Source organism: Spermophilus citellus (genome assembly GCF_964194105.1).
Source record: "Spermophilus citellus genome assembly, chromosome: 9".
Taxonomy (NCBI): Eukaryota; Metazoa; Chordata; class Mammalia; order Rodentia; family Sciuridae; genus Spermophilus; species Spermophilus citellus.
In genome coordinates this window covers 54728085-54745269 of record NC_138191.1, presented here as the reverse complement: position 1 = coordinate 54745269, position 17185 = coordinate 54728085, and the positions used below count along the sequence as shown (strand labels likewise).

General features: G+C 31.8%; 1 protein-coding gene across 4 annotated transcripts in view; it reads left to right on the top strand.

Annotated features, from left to right (window-relative positions):
• The window catches only part of PTBP2 (polypyrimidine tract binding protein 2), a 71159-nt gene that overhangs the window by 17328 nt on the left and 36646 nt on the right, over positions 1-17185 (top strand). For all 4 annotated transcript variants that reach the window (XM_081305328.1, XM_081305327.1, XM_081305326.1 and 1 more), the window contains exons 3-5: positions 2660-2735; positions 13866-14038; positions 15017-15160. In XM_081305328.1, coding sequence (XP_081161454.1) covers positions 2660-2735; positions 13866-14038; positions 15017-15160 — 393 coding nt within the window. The remainder of the gene's footprint in view (positions 1-2659; positions 2736-13865; positions 14039-15016; positions 15161-17185) is intronic.

Genomic DNA, 17185 nt, shown 5'->3' with positions numbered 1-17185 from the left:
CTCAGTAGTTAAGAGCCCTAGGTTTAATCCCTGGTACCAAAAACAAAACAAAAGAAAACAAAACAAAAACTGATCTTCAGTTTCGTTGATTAATGGAAGGGCTGATTTTATTTGCTTTATGTAAGATACCTCCTATGGTTGGAGGCCACCCTTTCTTTGTTTATGGTTAACATGTTTTCATTTATTTAACCCAAGAAAAAAGGCCTCTCTAATTAAAATACATTTATTCTCCTTTATCCATGGTTTCACTTTCGGTGTAGTTTCATTTACCTTCAGTTAGCCTTAGTTTGAAAATATTAAATGAATATTCCAGAAATAATCCATCAGTTTTAAATTGTGTGCTTTTCTGAGCAGTGTGATAAAATCTCATGCTGCTTCATCTTGCCTGGGAACATGAATCATCCCTTTGTCTAGCCTATCCTCATTGTATATATTGCTCACCCATTAGCCCCTTAGTAACCAGCTTAGATGACAGATATCAGATGGACTGTTGTGGCATCACAGTGCTTGGGTTCAAGTAACTCTTATTTTACTTAATAATGGCTTCACAGTCAAGAGTAGTGATGCAAAGGAAGCACTAGAGCATAAAGCTTGTAAGGAGAGACTAACTGGTACCATGTGGCAGTGCTGTAGCACAAATAGGAAAAATCATAATATAGGCAGGGTTCAGTACTGCCTGAGATTTCAGACATCCACTGAAGATATTGGAACACTCCCCTTCCCTCAAATAAGGGGTACTGAAATATGTACCAGGTTTTAATGATAATATTCCTTCACTATTTGTATTTTTCAGCTTTCTGATAACTGTGTAACAAATGCCTGAGGTAAATCAACTTAAAAATAAAAGATTTATTTTGGCTTGCAGTTTTAGACATTTCAGAACATGACCAATTGATCCCCTTGGTTTGGGTCTGCAGTGATACAGTATATCATAGCAGGAGTACACAGTGGTAGTGGTCCATTCATCTCATGACTGGAAATTAAATGAGAGGAAGAAAAAGAATCTGGAGTCCTGGTATCCCTTTCAAGGGCATGTTCATAATGACCAGAATACCTCTCCTTAGTCCCCACCTTCTAAAGGTTCAGCCACCTTCTAATAGTGCCATAGGCTGGGACCAGGTCTTTACCACAAGGGCCTTAGCGGGACAGTTATCCAAACCATAGCATTATCTGTGTGGACCTTGTCTATGGTTGATTCTTGGGAATGTTGCAGTGAACACTACTGATGGGGGTCAGGCACTTTGCCTGGTAATCACTGTGTGTGTATTATCACATTTAATTCTAAGGGCTCTGATGTAGATGTTGTAAATGAAGAATTTAAGGCTTAGCAAGATTAACAGTTACATAGTTAATAAGTGGAACCTAAGGTCCAGAGTTGATTTTTTTAACACTGTGGTTGAATACTTGTCATGAAAACATAAAGAAATATAGGCAGCATTTTTAAATTTTTGGTAATGAACCAGGCTGCATAAAGAAATAAAACAAAGAAATATATGTAACATTTAAAAATTTTTGGTAATATAACCATATTTTATTATAATATGAATATATGTTCAATATGAATATATGCTTATAAAATATTTTTATCTTTGTAGCAGAAACATCTAGAGATTTTGTTATATTTGTGTTGCTGGGTCCCACCTTCAGTGTTTATTTAGTAGGTCTGGATTAGATTTGGGAAATACACATTGCCAGGAAGCTTCTGAGTCTACTGCTGGTCTTAGGGACCATACTTTGAATATTTCTGTCCTATCCATTTCTGCTCATCATGTTCTTGTAGATACTAACTATGCCATGACAGATCTTCCGTACCTTGATTAGAAATTAAATTTGGTATAAATATGGCATTAATGTGGCCTGAAATCATATTTTTATTTTTCTCCTACTTGTCTTTTTATGAGCAATTTGAGGCTATGTAGAAGGTTTTGAAAACATTTAAGAAATATGACCTAAGTATTTTTTTTAACATTTTTATATCCTGATACAGCTTATGAGTTTAAATACAAATTTGCAGAAATTTCTGGGTTAGTTTGATTTTCTTTTTGAACTTTTTAAAATGCTTTAATAAATTATCTTTTAAACATTTTTTTCATTATCACAGTACCATTCAGCTTCTTTGTGCTGATTATTTAAATCAGCCAGTATTTAGTTATTATTAATACCCTTGTGTGTAATATACACATACTTAGGCACAACAGTTGATTTAACTATTTTAAATATTCTGTTCATGCATGTTTCTGTAAATGCAAGGATTTTCAAAATAGTTGAAACATTGCTGGCAGTTTCTGAACATAAAAAGGTATAACCTTTTCATTAAAGGATTTAAGGACATGATTCAGTTTCTTTTTAATTTTTACAGAAAGAAATTTCTTATTTCAAAGATTTTGCTTTTGTTTTCAGTGTTTTAGTCATGATGTTTATACATAAGTATTTAATTTTGCTGTTGAAGATTATGTTCAGAAGAACAGATGTGTGAATAGAGGGATGAAGTTAATTTTTAATTCTTTAAAAGGGATTAAAAATTTTTAACTATTGCCATAGTGTAATATTTGTAATATTTTTAAAGTGAATATTTGAAGAATTGCAGGTAAGTGATATTTTCATATTAATATTTTAAAATTTAAAGATGTCTTATGTTAATTTTTTTTTATTTTTATAGAGAGGATCTGACGAACTACTCTCAGGCAGTGTTCTCAGTAGTCCAAACTCTAATATGAGTGGCATGGTTGTTACAGGTAACTGTTATTCTCTTAATAAGCCTGTCATTTACTATTTTATGGAGTAGAATGTTAAAACTAAAATTTACTCTGTACTCTTAGTCTTTATTTTTAAATGCTGTGTTAAAACATTTTAAAGGAAATTTTATTGGAGTATTTATGTTCTTTTAATTTTTAAATGCCTTATTGAAATGTTTTAGAGAAAATTTTATTAGAGTATTTATGTTTCAAGTCAGAAATTCTGAAGTTGGTGACTTTATGGGCAAGTAACTTTAAGTCTTTTTTAAAAATTAAGTCTCCTTTTTTCTGTGGTCCTGGAACTTAAACATAAGTCCTTGTACACGCTAGGCAAGCATTCTGCCACAATTAATTTGTTTAAGACCTAAAGTCTTAAACAAATGTATTGTTTTTGATTATATCATGATTTAATTTTTTTTAATTTTTTTAAAATTTAAATTTACATATAGTAATTTAAATATGTACTGTGTGTAATTAGATTAGGGAATTGACATTTCTATCATCCCAGACATTATTACATCATTTATCATTTCAATGTGTTGAGATTACCTTGAAATCCTTGATTATTTATTTATTATTTATTGAGATGAGGTCTTGTTATATTGCCCATGTTATCCTAGAACAAAGTAGCCTTCTGTGATCCTCCGTCCTGCCTCAGCTTCTCAGACTCCTGAATAGCTGGGACTAAAGACATTGTCACTGCTCCTGGTTCTTGATTGCTTTTTTTTTTTAAACCACCAAAGTATAACCATTCCTCTTTTCTGTTATAATCTCAGATGCCCCTTTTATATTCTTCTTGTATTTTTATTTATTTTTTTTTGTTTGTGTCATCTGTTTTGAAGTATTTCTTCTTTATTCTATGAATTCTAAAGCCTAAAGTATAAATAAAGACCAAACAATTAAGGTACATCTTTTTTTTTTTTTGTGGCATCATCCTTTTTTATTTGCTGTGCCGATATTTTAATTCTTTGAATTGATTTTCCTTAGGTTATATAATTGGAAATTTAACATGATTTATTTAGTCTTGTTTTTCCTGAATTCTGTATATCTGAAATTATATTGTTGATTTAATGTCCATCTGTAAATAAATTTGAGACCTTAGTTTTATGGCTAAAAGACCAAAGTCAATACATATTTTTACTAATTTTTCTGTGCAGTGATTACACAGCAAAACCACAAGGCCATGGTTTTGTTAACCAAAGTGTCATGTGCAGATAATTGAAAAAAGTCTCAATTGTCTGTAACTCTTGCTTTGTCTTTTTTTTTTTTTTGACACAATACATAATACTGTTTGAATGGTTTTTTTTATTTTTATTTTTTAGTTGTCAGTGGACCTTTATTTAATCTTTTTATATGCAGAGATTTGAACCCAGGCCCTCACACATGCCAGGCAAGTGCTCTGCCACTGAGCCACAACCCCAGCCCCTCTGTTTGAATGTTTTAAAAGTTAATATTCAGGATCATGAGAGAGTAAATGATAGCAGCCTTGGCCTCTTTTTTTCCAGTGTACCCCCCAAACCAAAAGCTGTGTAACAGAATAAAATACTTAGGACAGCTGCTGTCTGGAATTGATGAACAGAAGTACAAGATCGCTATCTTGAGTGAAAGGATACACATGAGGAGAATCTATTAACTTTCAACTTTGGAGTACCTTTCTGCTTTAGCACAGGGAAATAGAGCCTGAGTAAAGCATAGAGGTCTCACTGAAGAGACTGAGATTGGAATTTAGAGGAGCTCAAACATCTGAGATTTGTGGGAAAGGGTTCTGAAGAAAAGAAATTGTTAAGAGGTTTAAGCATTGGGCAGTGGGCAGAATTTGGTGTAGTTCACTTCATTTATAATTTTGGATAATGGCTAGGTTTCATATGTGCGGGCAGAGACCGCTAAGTGTATCAGAAATTGCCTGCTCTAGGCCTGGCAGCTACATGGTGATTCTGTAGGTTGAACAGTGCTCAGAAACATTGGAGTTTGGGAAAGTTAGAATGCAGATAGATACCTTGCAGAGTATCTTAAGCACCCACTTTAGAATACAGAAAGCCCATGACATAAAAGAATCATATTCTAGGAAGTGCCATGCATCAAAGAAACTTGAAAGTCTAACCTGACAGGATGTGAAGGATTCATCAGTAATTTAATTGCCTGCTAAAATAAAACAGCAGTCTTTATGGAAGACAACAAGATTCAGGCTTACAACTGTTGTCCATTGGTAGCATGCCATCAAAAAATACAAGTTGTACTTGGATGTGGTGGCACACGCCTGTCATCCTAGCGACTCAGGAAGCTGAGGCAGGAGGATCGCAAATTCAAAGCGAACCTCAGTGAGCTAAGCAACTCAGTGAAACTCTGTCTCTAAATAAAATACAAAAAATAGGGCTGGGGATGTGACTCAGTAGTCAGGTACTCCAGAGTTCAATCCCCGATACTGCCCCCCCCCCAAAAAAAAATACAAGTTGTGAAAAAGCAGAAAAGCAAAACCCATAAACCAGAGAAGAAACATTCAATAGGAGCAGATTCTTATAATGACCTAGTTATTAGAATTAGCAGACAAGGACTCTAAATATTTTCAAACTATAAAGGAAAAATTTGACATAATGAGTGAACAGATGGAGTAATGTGTTGAGAACTATAAAGAAAGCATATAAAAAAAGTCTAATGGAAAACTAGAAAATTTACTGGTTAGGATTAATAGAATGGAGACAACAGAAGAAAGGTTGGAACTTGAATTCAGATGGATATAATTCATTCAGTATTCACCCAAAGAAGACAAAATATACCTGTGGGACATTCAAGCGGTCTTAACATATATATAATTGGAATTCCAGAGAATGAACAGACAAATTAGGGCAAAAAAATGTGTCTTTTGCGTATATGTGTGTATATTGTGTTCAGAAAATGGGACAAAAAATGTATTCTATAAAAAGTATATCTTATATATGTGTGCATGGAACTGGAATGACCAAAAACTTGTAAAATATTAGAATAAATATCAACAACATAGTTCTAAGAAACGCAGTAAACCTCACGTGTAGATGTATGCTTAGATACATGATATTGAAAACTAATTATTATAATAGTTATAATATTGAAAACTAATCATAAAGAATACCTCTTAAAAACAGCTAGGAAAAAGACATTTAACAGGAAATCAACACCTGTACTAAAATAACAGCTGATATCTTTAGACTGTGTGGCATTGTAGAGCTGCAGGAAGGTAGAGAGGAGTATTGGTAATGGTAAAGATGTTAGAAAACAAAACCCGCTCTCAATTTTGTTGAAATTCCATGTACTGTCTCTCAAAATAACAAAAAAAGCTATAGTGAAAAAATTGGAACATTGACTGCCTATCAAGAATTACTGTTAAACTACAGTAATTAAAACGGTATTTTGTTGGTGCAAAGAAAGATGAACAGATCAGTGAAACAGAATCCAGAGTTCAGAAGTAAACTCATGCAATTATGGACAACTGATTTTTGATAAAAGTGCAAAGTCAGTTCAGTAGAGAAACAGTTTATTTGAGTGCTGAAAAAATTGGGTATAGCCATATGCAAAAACAACAACAACAACAACAAAAAAAAAACCTAACTGGACCTGTATCTTCCAGTTCATATGAAAGTTAGCTTCAGATGGACCATGACCTAAATGTAATACCTAAAATAAAATTGCTATATGAAAAGTAGAAGATGTGACTTAAGGTTAAGCAGAAATTTCTTAGACATGACTCTAAAAGCACAGTCTATTAAACAAATGGAACTCGACATCAAAATTAAACATTTCTGTTCTTTAAAAAATACTTTTTTTAAAAAAAATATGTTTTTAGTTGTTTATGGACCTTTATTTTACTCACTTATTTATATGTGGTGCTGAGAATTGAACCCAGTGCCTCACACATGTGAGGCAAATGCTCTACCACTTAGCCATGACCCCAGCCCAAAAGACACTGTATTAATTTTTTTTTGTAGTTGTAGATGAACAGCATGCCTTTATTTTGTTTGTTTATATGTGGTACTAAGGATAAAACCCAGTGCAGCACACATGCTAGGCAAGCGTTCTGCTACTGAGCTATAGCCCCAGCCCCAAAAGACAGTAAGAGAATGAAAAGATAAGCCATCAGGTGGCGGTACATCTCTACAAAGAAGTAGTTGACAAAGGACTTATATTCAGAATGTATATGTAAATTCAGAGTAAGTAAACTCAATAATGTGACTATTTTAACCAGTTGGCCAAAATATTTGAACAGGTAGTTCAGCAAAAAGATAATATGTTGAGATATAAACACATGCACAGTGTCTTATTACTGTTCAGATAAATGTAGGTTAAAGCTACAGTCAGGTAACATTACATACCTGTCAGAATGACTAAAATTTAAAAAGACTGACCTTACCAAATGTTGGAAAGAATGTGGAGGAACTATGACACTCATAAAGTTGATACAAGTTTAAAATTATAGGGCTATTTTGGATAACAATTTGTCAGTTTCTTAAAAAGTTAAATATTATTACTTTCTCTGTGATCCTCCTATTTGCTAGGCATTTATCTAAGAAAAATGATGAAGATATATGTTCATTAAAAAACTTGTATGTGAATGTTCACAGCAGCTTCATTTGTAATAACCCCAAACTAAAACTATACAATTGTCCATCAGCAGAGGATGGATAGACGGGTTGTTGTTCTGGTATTATGTGTTGTTTCATACTATGGAAAATTGCTCAGCCATGTTGAGTGAGTTATTGACTGTAACAGTAGGGTGAATTTCCAAATTACATTGTGGGAAATATAGGAGAAAATCATCCTGTGTGATTATATTAATTTGAAACTCTACGAGATTTAAACTAAAGCAAATTGGTGTTTGCAAGGAGTACTGAGGATGGTAAGGGTGGTAGGAATAGGGTGGCAAGGGGACACAAGGAAACTTGGGAGTGATGGATATATATATACACAGTCATATCTTGGTGTCTGTGAGATTAGTTATAGACACCTGCCCCCACTCTCACTCCCCATACCAAAATCCAAGAATTCTTAAATCCTGTTATGTAAAATGTCAGAGTATTTGTATATAACCTACACACATCTTCCTGTATGTTTAAGTTATGTCCAAATTAATAATAATATCTAATTCATTGGCTATACATTATTTCTTTTGTGTGGATATAGTAGAGTTATCAGTGCATAGCAAATTCAAGCTTTGTTTTTCAGAATTTTCTCAAATTTTTCACTTATTTTAAATGACAGTTGATTTAATCATTAGATGAGGAACTTTTGATCCAGAGAGCCAGCTATATTCTGTTGTTATGTATGGATCCATATGTATGTCAAAATTTGTCAAATTATACACTTTAAATATATACATACATATTAGAATGGCTAAAGTTCAGAATATTGACAGCACCAGATGTTGGTGATGATTTGGCCAACAGGAACCGTCATTACTGGTAGAAATGCCAGTTGGAGGAATTTGGAAAATTTTGTGATCTCTTACAAAACTGAACATATCTTTACCATACCATGTAGAGATTATGCCCCTGAGTATTTATTCAAGAAATTGAAATCTGCACACTGATGTTTACAGCAACTTTCTTCATAATTGTCAAAATGTGAAACTAACTAAGATATCTTTCATTAGGTAAATGGATAAAAAATATGGTACATTTAGATAGTGGAATCATATTCAGTGCTAAAAGGAAATAGGCTATCAAGCCATGAAAAGATGTGGAGAAAATGCAACCATATCTGTGTTTATCCATGTCCAACAAGTTTTTGTTACATTTTTGGAAAATCAGAGACATTGATTAAAAACTTACGTACAGGTTAAAAAAGACATGGAGAAACCTTAAGTACATATTACCAAGTGAAAGAAACTAATATAAAAAGTCTACATACCATGTAATTCTAACTATTTGACATTCTGGAAAAGGTCAATCTATGGAAATAGTAAGAAAAGATCAGTAGTTGGGTTTCAGATTTGGCGGGGGGATAGGTGAAGCACAGAGAGCATTTTTAAGACAGTGATGAAAATATTTGATACTTAGATGATGGTGGCATGTCAAGTGTTTGTCCAGAATCAAGATTTATTGGGGGTGGGGTGGGGCTGGGGTTGTGGCTCAGTGATAGAGCACCTGCCTCACATGTGTGAGGTACTGGGTTCAATTCTCAGCACCACATGTAAATAAATGAAAAAAATAAAGGTCCATCAACAACTAAAAAATATTTTTAAAAAAGAAAAGAACGTATGGCCCTGAGAGTGAACTCTAAACTCCACTGTGGGCTTTGTGTGATTATGATGTGTCAGTGTAGGCCTATCATTGGTAACAAATGCACCACACTGGTAAGAAAGTTGAGGTTGTTAAAGGTGTTGCCTTTTTGATTTTGCTGTGAATCTTAAAATTGCCTTAAAAACTGAAGTCTTAAAAATTACTTTTGTGTGTTGCATTACACTTCTTGGATAATACTAGTATAAACAGTCTAATTAAAAAGCAGAGATTGTCAGACTGGACTAAAAAACAAGATGTAACTATTCTGTCTAGAGACAGGTTGAAATGCAAGGACATAGGCTAATAATAAGGAAAGTTATATTCCTTGCAAATAGCACAAGAAAGTTGTGCTTTTATTAACGTGAGACAATGAAATTCAGATCAGGGAGCATCACTAAGTATAAAAATAACATTTCATACTGCTTAAAGTTTCAGTTTATCAAAAATCCTAACATTCCTGAATTTGTATGCTAGTAATAACAGAACTTCAAAAACTAGAAAGAGAAACTAAGAAATCCACAATCTTAGATGCTTGAGCATTCTTCATAGTAGTTGATAACAATTAGATATGCCTTGCCTAAATAAAAAGACACAGTAGAGAGAATTTGAACAATGCTTTACTTAACTCACATTTATAAAACTATACACAGTAACTGCAAAATAATTTTTCAAGTATATTCACCACAATAGAACATATATTGGATGATAAGGTAACAATAAAGTTAAAATTATTGAAAAAGCTTATATAGTTCCTGATTATAGTGGAATTAAATTAGAAATGAAAAAGTTAATAAAAGTACCAAATATTTAGAAATTACATAATTTCAAACAATCCACGGATCAAAGAAGATATAAAAGGGTTTATTTTTGATTGGATGAAAATGAAAATCATCAAAATTTATTTGTTGTAACCTAAGAAGTGTATATGTAGGAAATATGTTTTGAAATACCTTTTCTAGAAAAGAAGTACAGATGAAGTAAAGTTTTGAAGTGTTTTATTTCATATTTTTGTGCAATTGAAAGCATGTTGGTGAGTGAGGCTAAAATAATAGATATACAAATTAAATGAGAAGATAATTTTTGAAGATTAAGTGCTAAAGTATTTATAATAAGTAGGTAAAAATAGGAAGACCTTGGGACTAATAGTTTGGAAAACCGCAACAATCTTTGGGATATTCAGCAAGAAGTTCTAAGCAGATATGAAATGAGTTAGGGAAGTAAGAAAATGAGAAGTAGAAATTGTTAAGAGGTGCTATGAGAAGAGAGACTCAGTGAGAGAGAGAGAGAGAGTTAACAGTTCTTTGGTCACTGATGGGTGTGGTGATTTAAAGTCTTGGCAGTACCAGTTGACGTGAAACTGAAGGTAAAAGCCAGTGGAAAACAAAGCTGTTCATTTGAGGATTTGAAGTCCATAAATATCCTCCTTAAGCTTGAGTCTTTAAAATAACTGAGTAGTATATGAAAATGTTATTACTTTGTATCTCCAACTTATATGCATGAGTAAAAGCATTACTATATTCTTTGTTAATTGAATATAAAATTTTACTTTCCAAACTATTCTGGGTTTACCAGAATGGAAGAGAAAGGATCATGCGTAGAAGTCTAAATTATTCTGTTTTTCTAAGGAATCATAGATCTGAAGTCCAGACAGACCTAATTCTTTCTCTCTCATAGGGTAGATGTAGATGTTTCATAACCTGAGGCCCTGCATTTTCTTTTGCCTTTTTATTAAGAATTCTCATTTCCCATTTTCACATCGTTACAGTATAAGTTACTTAAAATGAAGAATTACATAGCACCAACATATGAATACTAGGTGGCTACTCTCTTGATACTGTTAACTGAGAGAATATCAGATAGTGGGAAGAGAGAGTAAATTTTGATGACTACCTGATAGCTGGCTTGGTCTTTGGGAAAAAAGGGAAAGATCTTTTTAGGTCATCATCTGTAATGTGAAATTTGTCTTTGGGATTATCTTGTAGCATAGTAGTTACAACATAGGCCATAGAACCCATACTCTCTGGTTTTTAATATTTTTTTTTACTACATCTGTCTTTACCACTTAGTACCCATTTTAGTAATTGAGCATTTAACTAGCTTTTACCTATAAATAGGATTGATGGGTCATAATAACAGCAATCTTAAGAGTTTTAAATTGCACAACCTGTTAACTTTTTGAATGTTATTATTGATGTAAAGGACAATTGCATATTTCTATGTTTTTTCAAGAAACCAAGATTTTTATCTTATTCTTTGTCAATAGAATTCTACCTTCATCTGCTGCCACTGTCCAGAAAATGTGCAACACAAATCCAAAGCAATAAATTATTCTCTTAGTAGATTTAGGCAGGCTTTTGTATTGTGGGGATTATATTCTGAAAATCATTTGAAAGAAAAAGCCTTTTTTCCTTATAGGAATAACGATAGGTAGAATCTTTATTGTTAGTTTTCTCCCCTTGACTTACTCTCAGAAGGAAAAGGACAGACAAAAGTAAGCGGAACTAAAATTTGCTAGTTTGAGTATCCTGAAATCATAACCCATGGGGTTCAGCTTATGAAGTATTTGCCCTTGCTATTCAAACTAATGAAGAAGAATAAACTACAGATTTTCTATTCTTGAGACTGTTTTATCAGGAAAAGACCTTAGTCCTACATCAGAGGAATATGTGTATGTGCTAATTATATGTTTTAAGATACCTGTGTATGTTTCAATTCCCTGCTTTAACTTACACAGACCTAATGATAATTTGTTAGATAAAATGATATAAAATAGAAAGTTGGGGAGCCTGTGTGTGCACAAATCTTCCTCAGTAATGAAAGGAGGTGTGAATAGCTTCCTTTAGTTGCTCATATTTCTGGAGTGTAGAAGAGCTAGCAAGCCAAGATTTTCAGAATAATATATTCAGAAGCCTGAGCTCACTACTTTTCCTGTACAAAGGCAGCATAGGGTAATTATTAAATACATTGGCCAGCCATTCAAGTATATATGCCTAGGTGAAACTCTTAGTAAAATGATGGCTTTAAGTATAGCTTGACATATAATGAGTTCACATCTTATCTCATAGAGATACTTTCTATGGTCATACAATAAGTCATTACTACCATCCTCTACCAGTCCTCAGATAAATCACTTTTAATCATATCACTCTGTTTTAGTTGATTTATAGCATTTATTATTACACAAGAAATTACTTGGTTTATGTACTAGTTAGTCTACCTCTTCTTCTATAGGAATTGTATTCATCTTTTATACAGCTGTATTTCCATAGCTTAAAGCAGTTCTAAACACATTTTTATACTCAGCAAATGTTTGAAGAATCAGTATGTAAATGAATTTTGAGGACAGATCAAGGTAATCTCAGAATTTTATTGATAACTTCTGAATGTACATTATATTGTTTTAGATGGTATTGCAAGTTTGGGGGGAGTTTGATGAAATACATAAAATTTGATACAAAATAGAGTATGCATGTATGTTTCTGAATGGAGACAGTTTCTCAAAAAATAAAAAGGGCCAGGCATGTGGCAAATGATCCTGGGTTCAATGCCTAATACAAAAAAAAAAAAAAAAAAAAAAAAATGCTAGGGGGTTGTGTCCTTAATTTTGGTTAGAGTCTCAAATGTCAATTATTCTTGAGTACCTAGAAGATGATTAATGATTGATCTGGTTTAGTGGGTAAAGTGGACATCTTTTCAGATGATTCTGCATAAAACCTAGCCTATTTATAGGCATCTTAATTAGAGATTTTTACTTTTTGTGAGCTTTAGAATGAAGGCAAGGAAATAATTTATTGATTGAAATATTAGTTTACTTTAAAGTTTAGTTACTGAGTTCATGAGTGATTTATAGTATGTTGATATTTGAGTTCATGAGTAATTTACAGTATGTTGATATTAATAGTCACAAAATATTTAAATACATAGATTGTATGGTGATAATAACAAATTAGGAGAGTCTCATGGTATGGATTGATTACATGATCATTTTTATTTTATTCTCTTCTTTCATCCTGTTGTTTAGTAGGACATTTTCTAACTTTAACAATGTATAATTTCTCAGGTAAAATTATGAACTTCCTGATTTTTATTAACCCAATTTTTTCACATTTTTTTTTCACATTTATCTGTACCCCATGCAGAGTTTTGCTTTATTTACCGGCTTCAGCCTCAGCTGAAAATATTGAATAGAAAATTCCAGAAATAAAAAATTCATAGGTTATTAGTGTTGTACTGTTCTGAGTTCTGTGATGAAATCTCTTGTCCTACTCCCCCAAAATGTGAATCATCCCTTTGTTCAGTGTATCTACATTGTATGAGCTAATCCCCTGACACTTAGTAGCCATCTTGGTCATAAGATTGTCTAGGTACTCAGTGTTTGTGTTCTAGTAACAATTTACTTGGCCCTAAAGTTCAAACTTTCATTTCAGTTTGTTACAGTTGTTCTCTTTTATCTCTTATCATGTCTAATTTATAAATGAAATTTCATCATAGGTTAGTATGCATAGGAAAAAAAAAAACATGATATATGTAGAATTTGGTATTATCCATGATTTCAGACATACACTGGGAATCTGGGAATGTATTCAGATAAGGGGGACCTGATATATTTGTGTTGGTCTGCAAAAGGATTGCTAAATTGCAATAATTGTTTTTTAGTTATTGTATGGTTTCTTTATGAAATTGCATTTTTATATTTTGGCTAATCACTTTATTACTATGTATATCAGAAATATTACTTGATAGCAATCATAACTTAATGGCTAACGTAATTTTATTTAATAGTAATTGATGGATATGGTTTTCTCCATTTTATTGAAAGCCCAACTTTTGAATTTTTAGGAATCGCTTAAGTGTAAAGACTGTGTTTTTAAATATCTTTCAGCCAATGGTAATGATAGTAAGAAATTTAAAGGAGAAGATAAAATGGACGGTGCTCCTTCTCGTGTACTTCATATTCGAAAATTACCTGGTGAAGTGACAGAAACTGAAGTTATTGCTTTAGGCTTACCTTTTGGTAAGGTAACCAACATCCTTATGCTGAAAGGAAAAAACCAGGTATATTTCTTTCAAGGTTTATGAAATGTAAAACCACAAACTATTCAGCAAACTAGTTTACTTAACAGTGGCCCTACAGTTCAAATTTTTATTTCATTATATTGTTATAATTTTGATTAACTGTCACTTAGTAAAAGGATTAGTTTTCTGAAAAAAAAAAATATTTAAAATGTATTCCTCTAACTTTTCCTGGTAGTTGCATATGGGAAACTACTGCTAGATAGCAAAAATGAATGAGTCACAGCAGTTTTCAGATTTTATCTTTTGAACTCATTTTATCACTTTGGTTTTGAGGAAGAGTCAGAATGATGTTGTGGCAAATACAAATGAAGTATTTCTTTTATTGTATTTATTGTATTGTATTTTTTTCTTTGTGATTTCAGAAATCAGTAGGGATGCTGGTAGTGTTTTAACCTTAAGTTTATCCAATGAAAATATTTATCTGGTAGCATTTAGCGGAAATTAGTCATTAAATCTGGATATTCTTCATTTAGCATGTGTAACAGCATTAGGGGTCAGGTATAATAAATAGGAAATTTTGTCTTAAAATTTCTAATAATACTATTTAGATGAATTTATAAAATTAATATTCTCCTGTCTATAGCTGATGTTAATCTAACCTTCAATATTTAATGACTTTGAGACCTCTTACATTTTCTAGGTTAGGAGCATTAGAATTCTGATGCTGGGAAATGTTTATATTTTCTTTAGTTTTTAGTTGATAGAAATAGATTTGTGAGCTATGGAGAGTAGAATGCAGCAGCAGAGTGTATGCAAATGCTTTCTTAGGTTAGCTTTAATTGTATACCGAAACTTCAGTAACACACTTCTAATTTTTCTTCTTAGAGCATATAAATTAACATCAAGGTTATATTTTAGATTGCATAGATATTTGAATTATAATTAATTATTTATTTGAGTTTAATTCATATTATTTTATATATATATTTATTTATTTTTTGCTATTTAAATTATCAGGCATTTTTGGAACTGGCAACAGAGGAAGCAGCTATTACTATGGTTAATTACTATTCTGCTGTGACACCTCATCTTCGTAACCAACCAATTTATATCCAGTACTCCAATCACAAAGAACTAAAGACAGATAATACATTAAACCAAGTGAGTATGTGTGGGTACATAAATAAAATGGCTTCAAATGTATTAAGAATCTCATAAGTAAAAGAATATAAAATGTTTAGCCATTCAGAAGATATTTCTGTAGGTATTTTCTTATTATTTTTAAGGTGTTTTTATGCATAATATTCCTAAGTATTAAATATCATATTCTTATTTAAATTCCTTTAATGCCCTGGTTAGAAGTTTGTTTTGTTTTGTTTTTTCTTGTTGCAAGTTAAAATTTTGTGTAGATACAAATGTTCTGTTTATGATATAGAACTTACTATTAGCATAAACTGTACTGCTGCTTAGATTTTAAGTTGGGATGTTCAGTGCCTTTGGTAATTTGATTCTTTATAGTAGACCTTCATTTCTTATAGAAAAAATTCCTTTTGAAGATCTGTTAATAATTTTCCTGGCATGTAAAACCTATGAAGGAAAAATATATGAATGTATTATTGGTTTTATAAAAATATGGTACAGAAAATGTTATTTAAAATTATGTTCAAAAATAGCATACAAATGTGTTTAGAGCTAAATATATGTAGGATTGCTGTAAAAACTTCTCTTTTTAAATATTTTTCAGCCAATTATACTTTTGTGTTGAGTAATATAAATATAGTAATATAAACTATATCTTATTTTATTGAAAATTTAACAGGAAATAATTCCTGATAAATTTTCATCACTTTGTAAAAGTGACCTGAGATCCCCTTGATAGTTTTCAAAAAATAAGCTTGTAATGTTTTTGCCTGAAAGGGCCAATATTTCAGCTGTTTTTGTTGGTTTAATTTTCAATATAAACTCTTAATTCCTTCTGATGAAGTGAACTTCTAAAATACCACAAAATATACCAAAAAGAATATCTGTTCTTTATTTTTTTAACTTAGATTTTACATTTGTTTTTACTATTTATTTAAAATTGATAAATAATAATTATGTAGTGTTTATGGAGTATAATGTGAGATCAATATATGTATACATTTTAGGATGATCAGATCAGACTAACTTATCTACCATCTCAAATATTTTCCATTTTTTTTTGTGCTGAAAACATTTAAAATTCATTCTTTTACTATTTTGAAACATAAAATATGAACTGTAGTTTTCAAGCTATACAGTAGATCACCAGAACCTGTTCCTTCTGAGACTTTGTATCCTTAGACGAACCTCCCCACACCCTCCCATACCATTGCTGTCTTGGTAGCACTGTTGGCTCTACATTTGTGAATTGTTTTTTCAGAGTCTACATTTAAGTAAGATCATGTAGTATTTGTGTCTCTGTGTCTGTTTTATTTCATTTAATATACTCTGAAAATGGAATTTATTATCCTAATTTATTTATTAGTATTTTTATTAAAGTAATTTGTGAACACATTTTTATTTTATTTTACTTTTGCTGTGCTGGGTATCATATTTAGGACCTTGCACATACTAGCCAAGCTATCTATCTACCCCTTAGTTATACCACCAGCACCACATTCTTGCTTTAAAAAAATAAAATAAAAAATCAAAAGAAAGCAATGAACAAAGAATAAAAATAAAGAGTCTGTAGAAGGATGTATGTGGGAGAGAGGGAATTGTAATTTAAAATAGGATGACCACTGAAAGCCCATTGAGAAGGAACATTGGAATACTGAATTACAAAGTGTTTAAGGAGTAAGCCACTTATTCCAGTCAGAGTTATTTTAGACTGAACAAAGAATGCAAAGTTCCTTCTGTTCAGGGGAGTGGAAAAAAAAAAAAACTGTTTTGAAGTCATAGTTTTAATTTTAAATGTCCTTCAATCTTTTTTATATTCTAGTTGTCACATCTTACGACTTATTCTTTGAGAATTTCAATTACAATATTTTTTAAAAACCTTAGTATACACTGAATGGTCTTTCTTGTTCAGTGTTAGCTGTTTATCTTGTTCTAACTCTCCTTCTAAACCTTTTGTTTGTTCATATTTCAGAATGCATAATTAGATTTTGTTGTACTCTCATGCTTTCCCCATAGGGTAAAGTAATGAGGAGTTGAATACTAAGC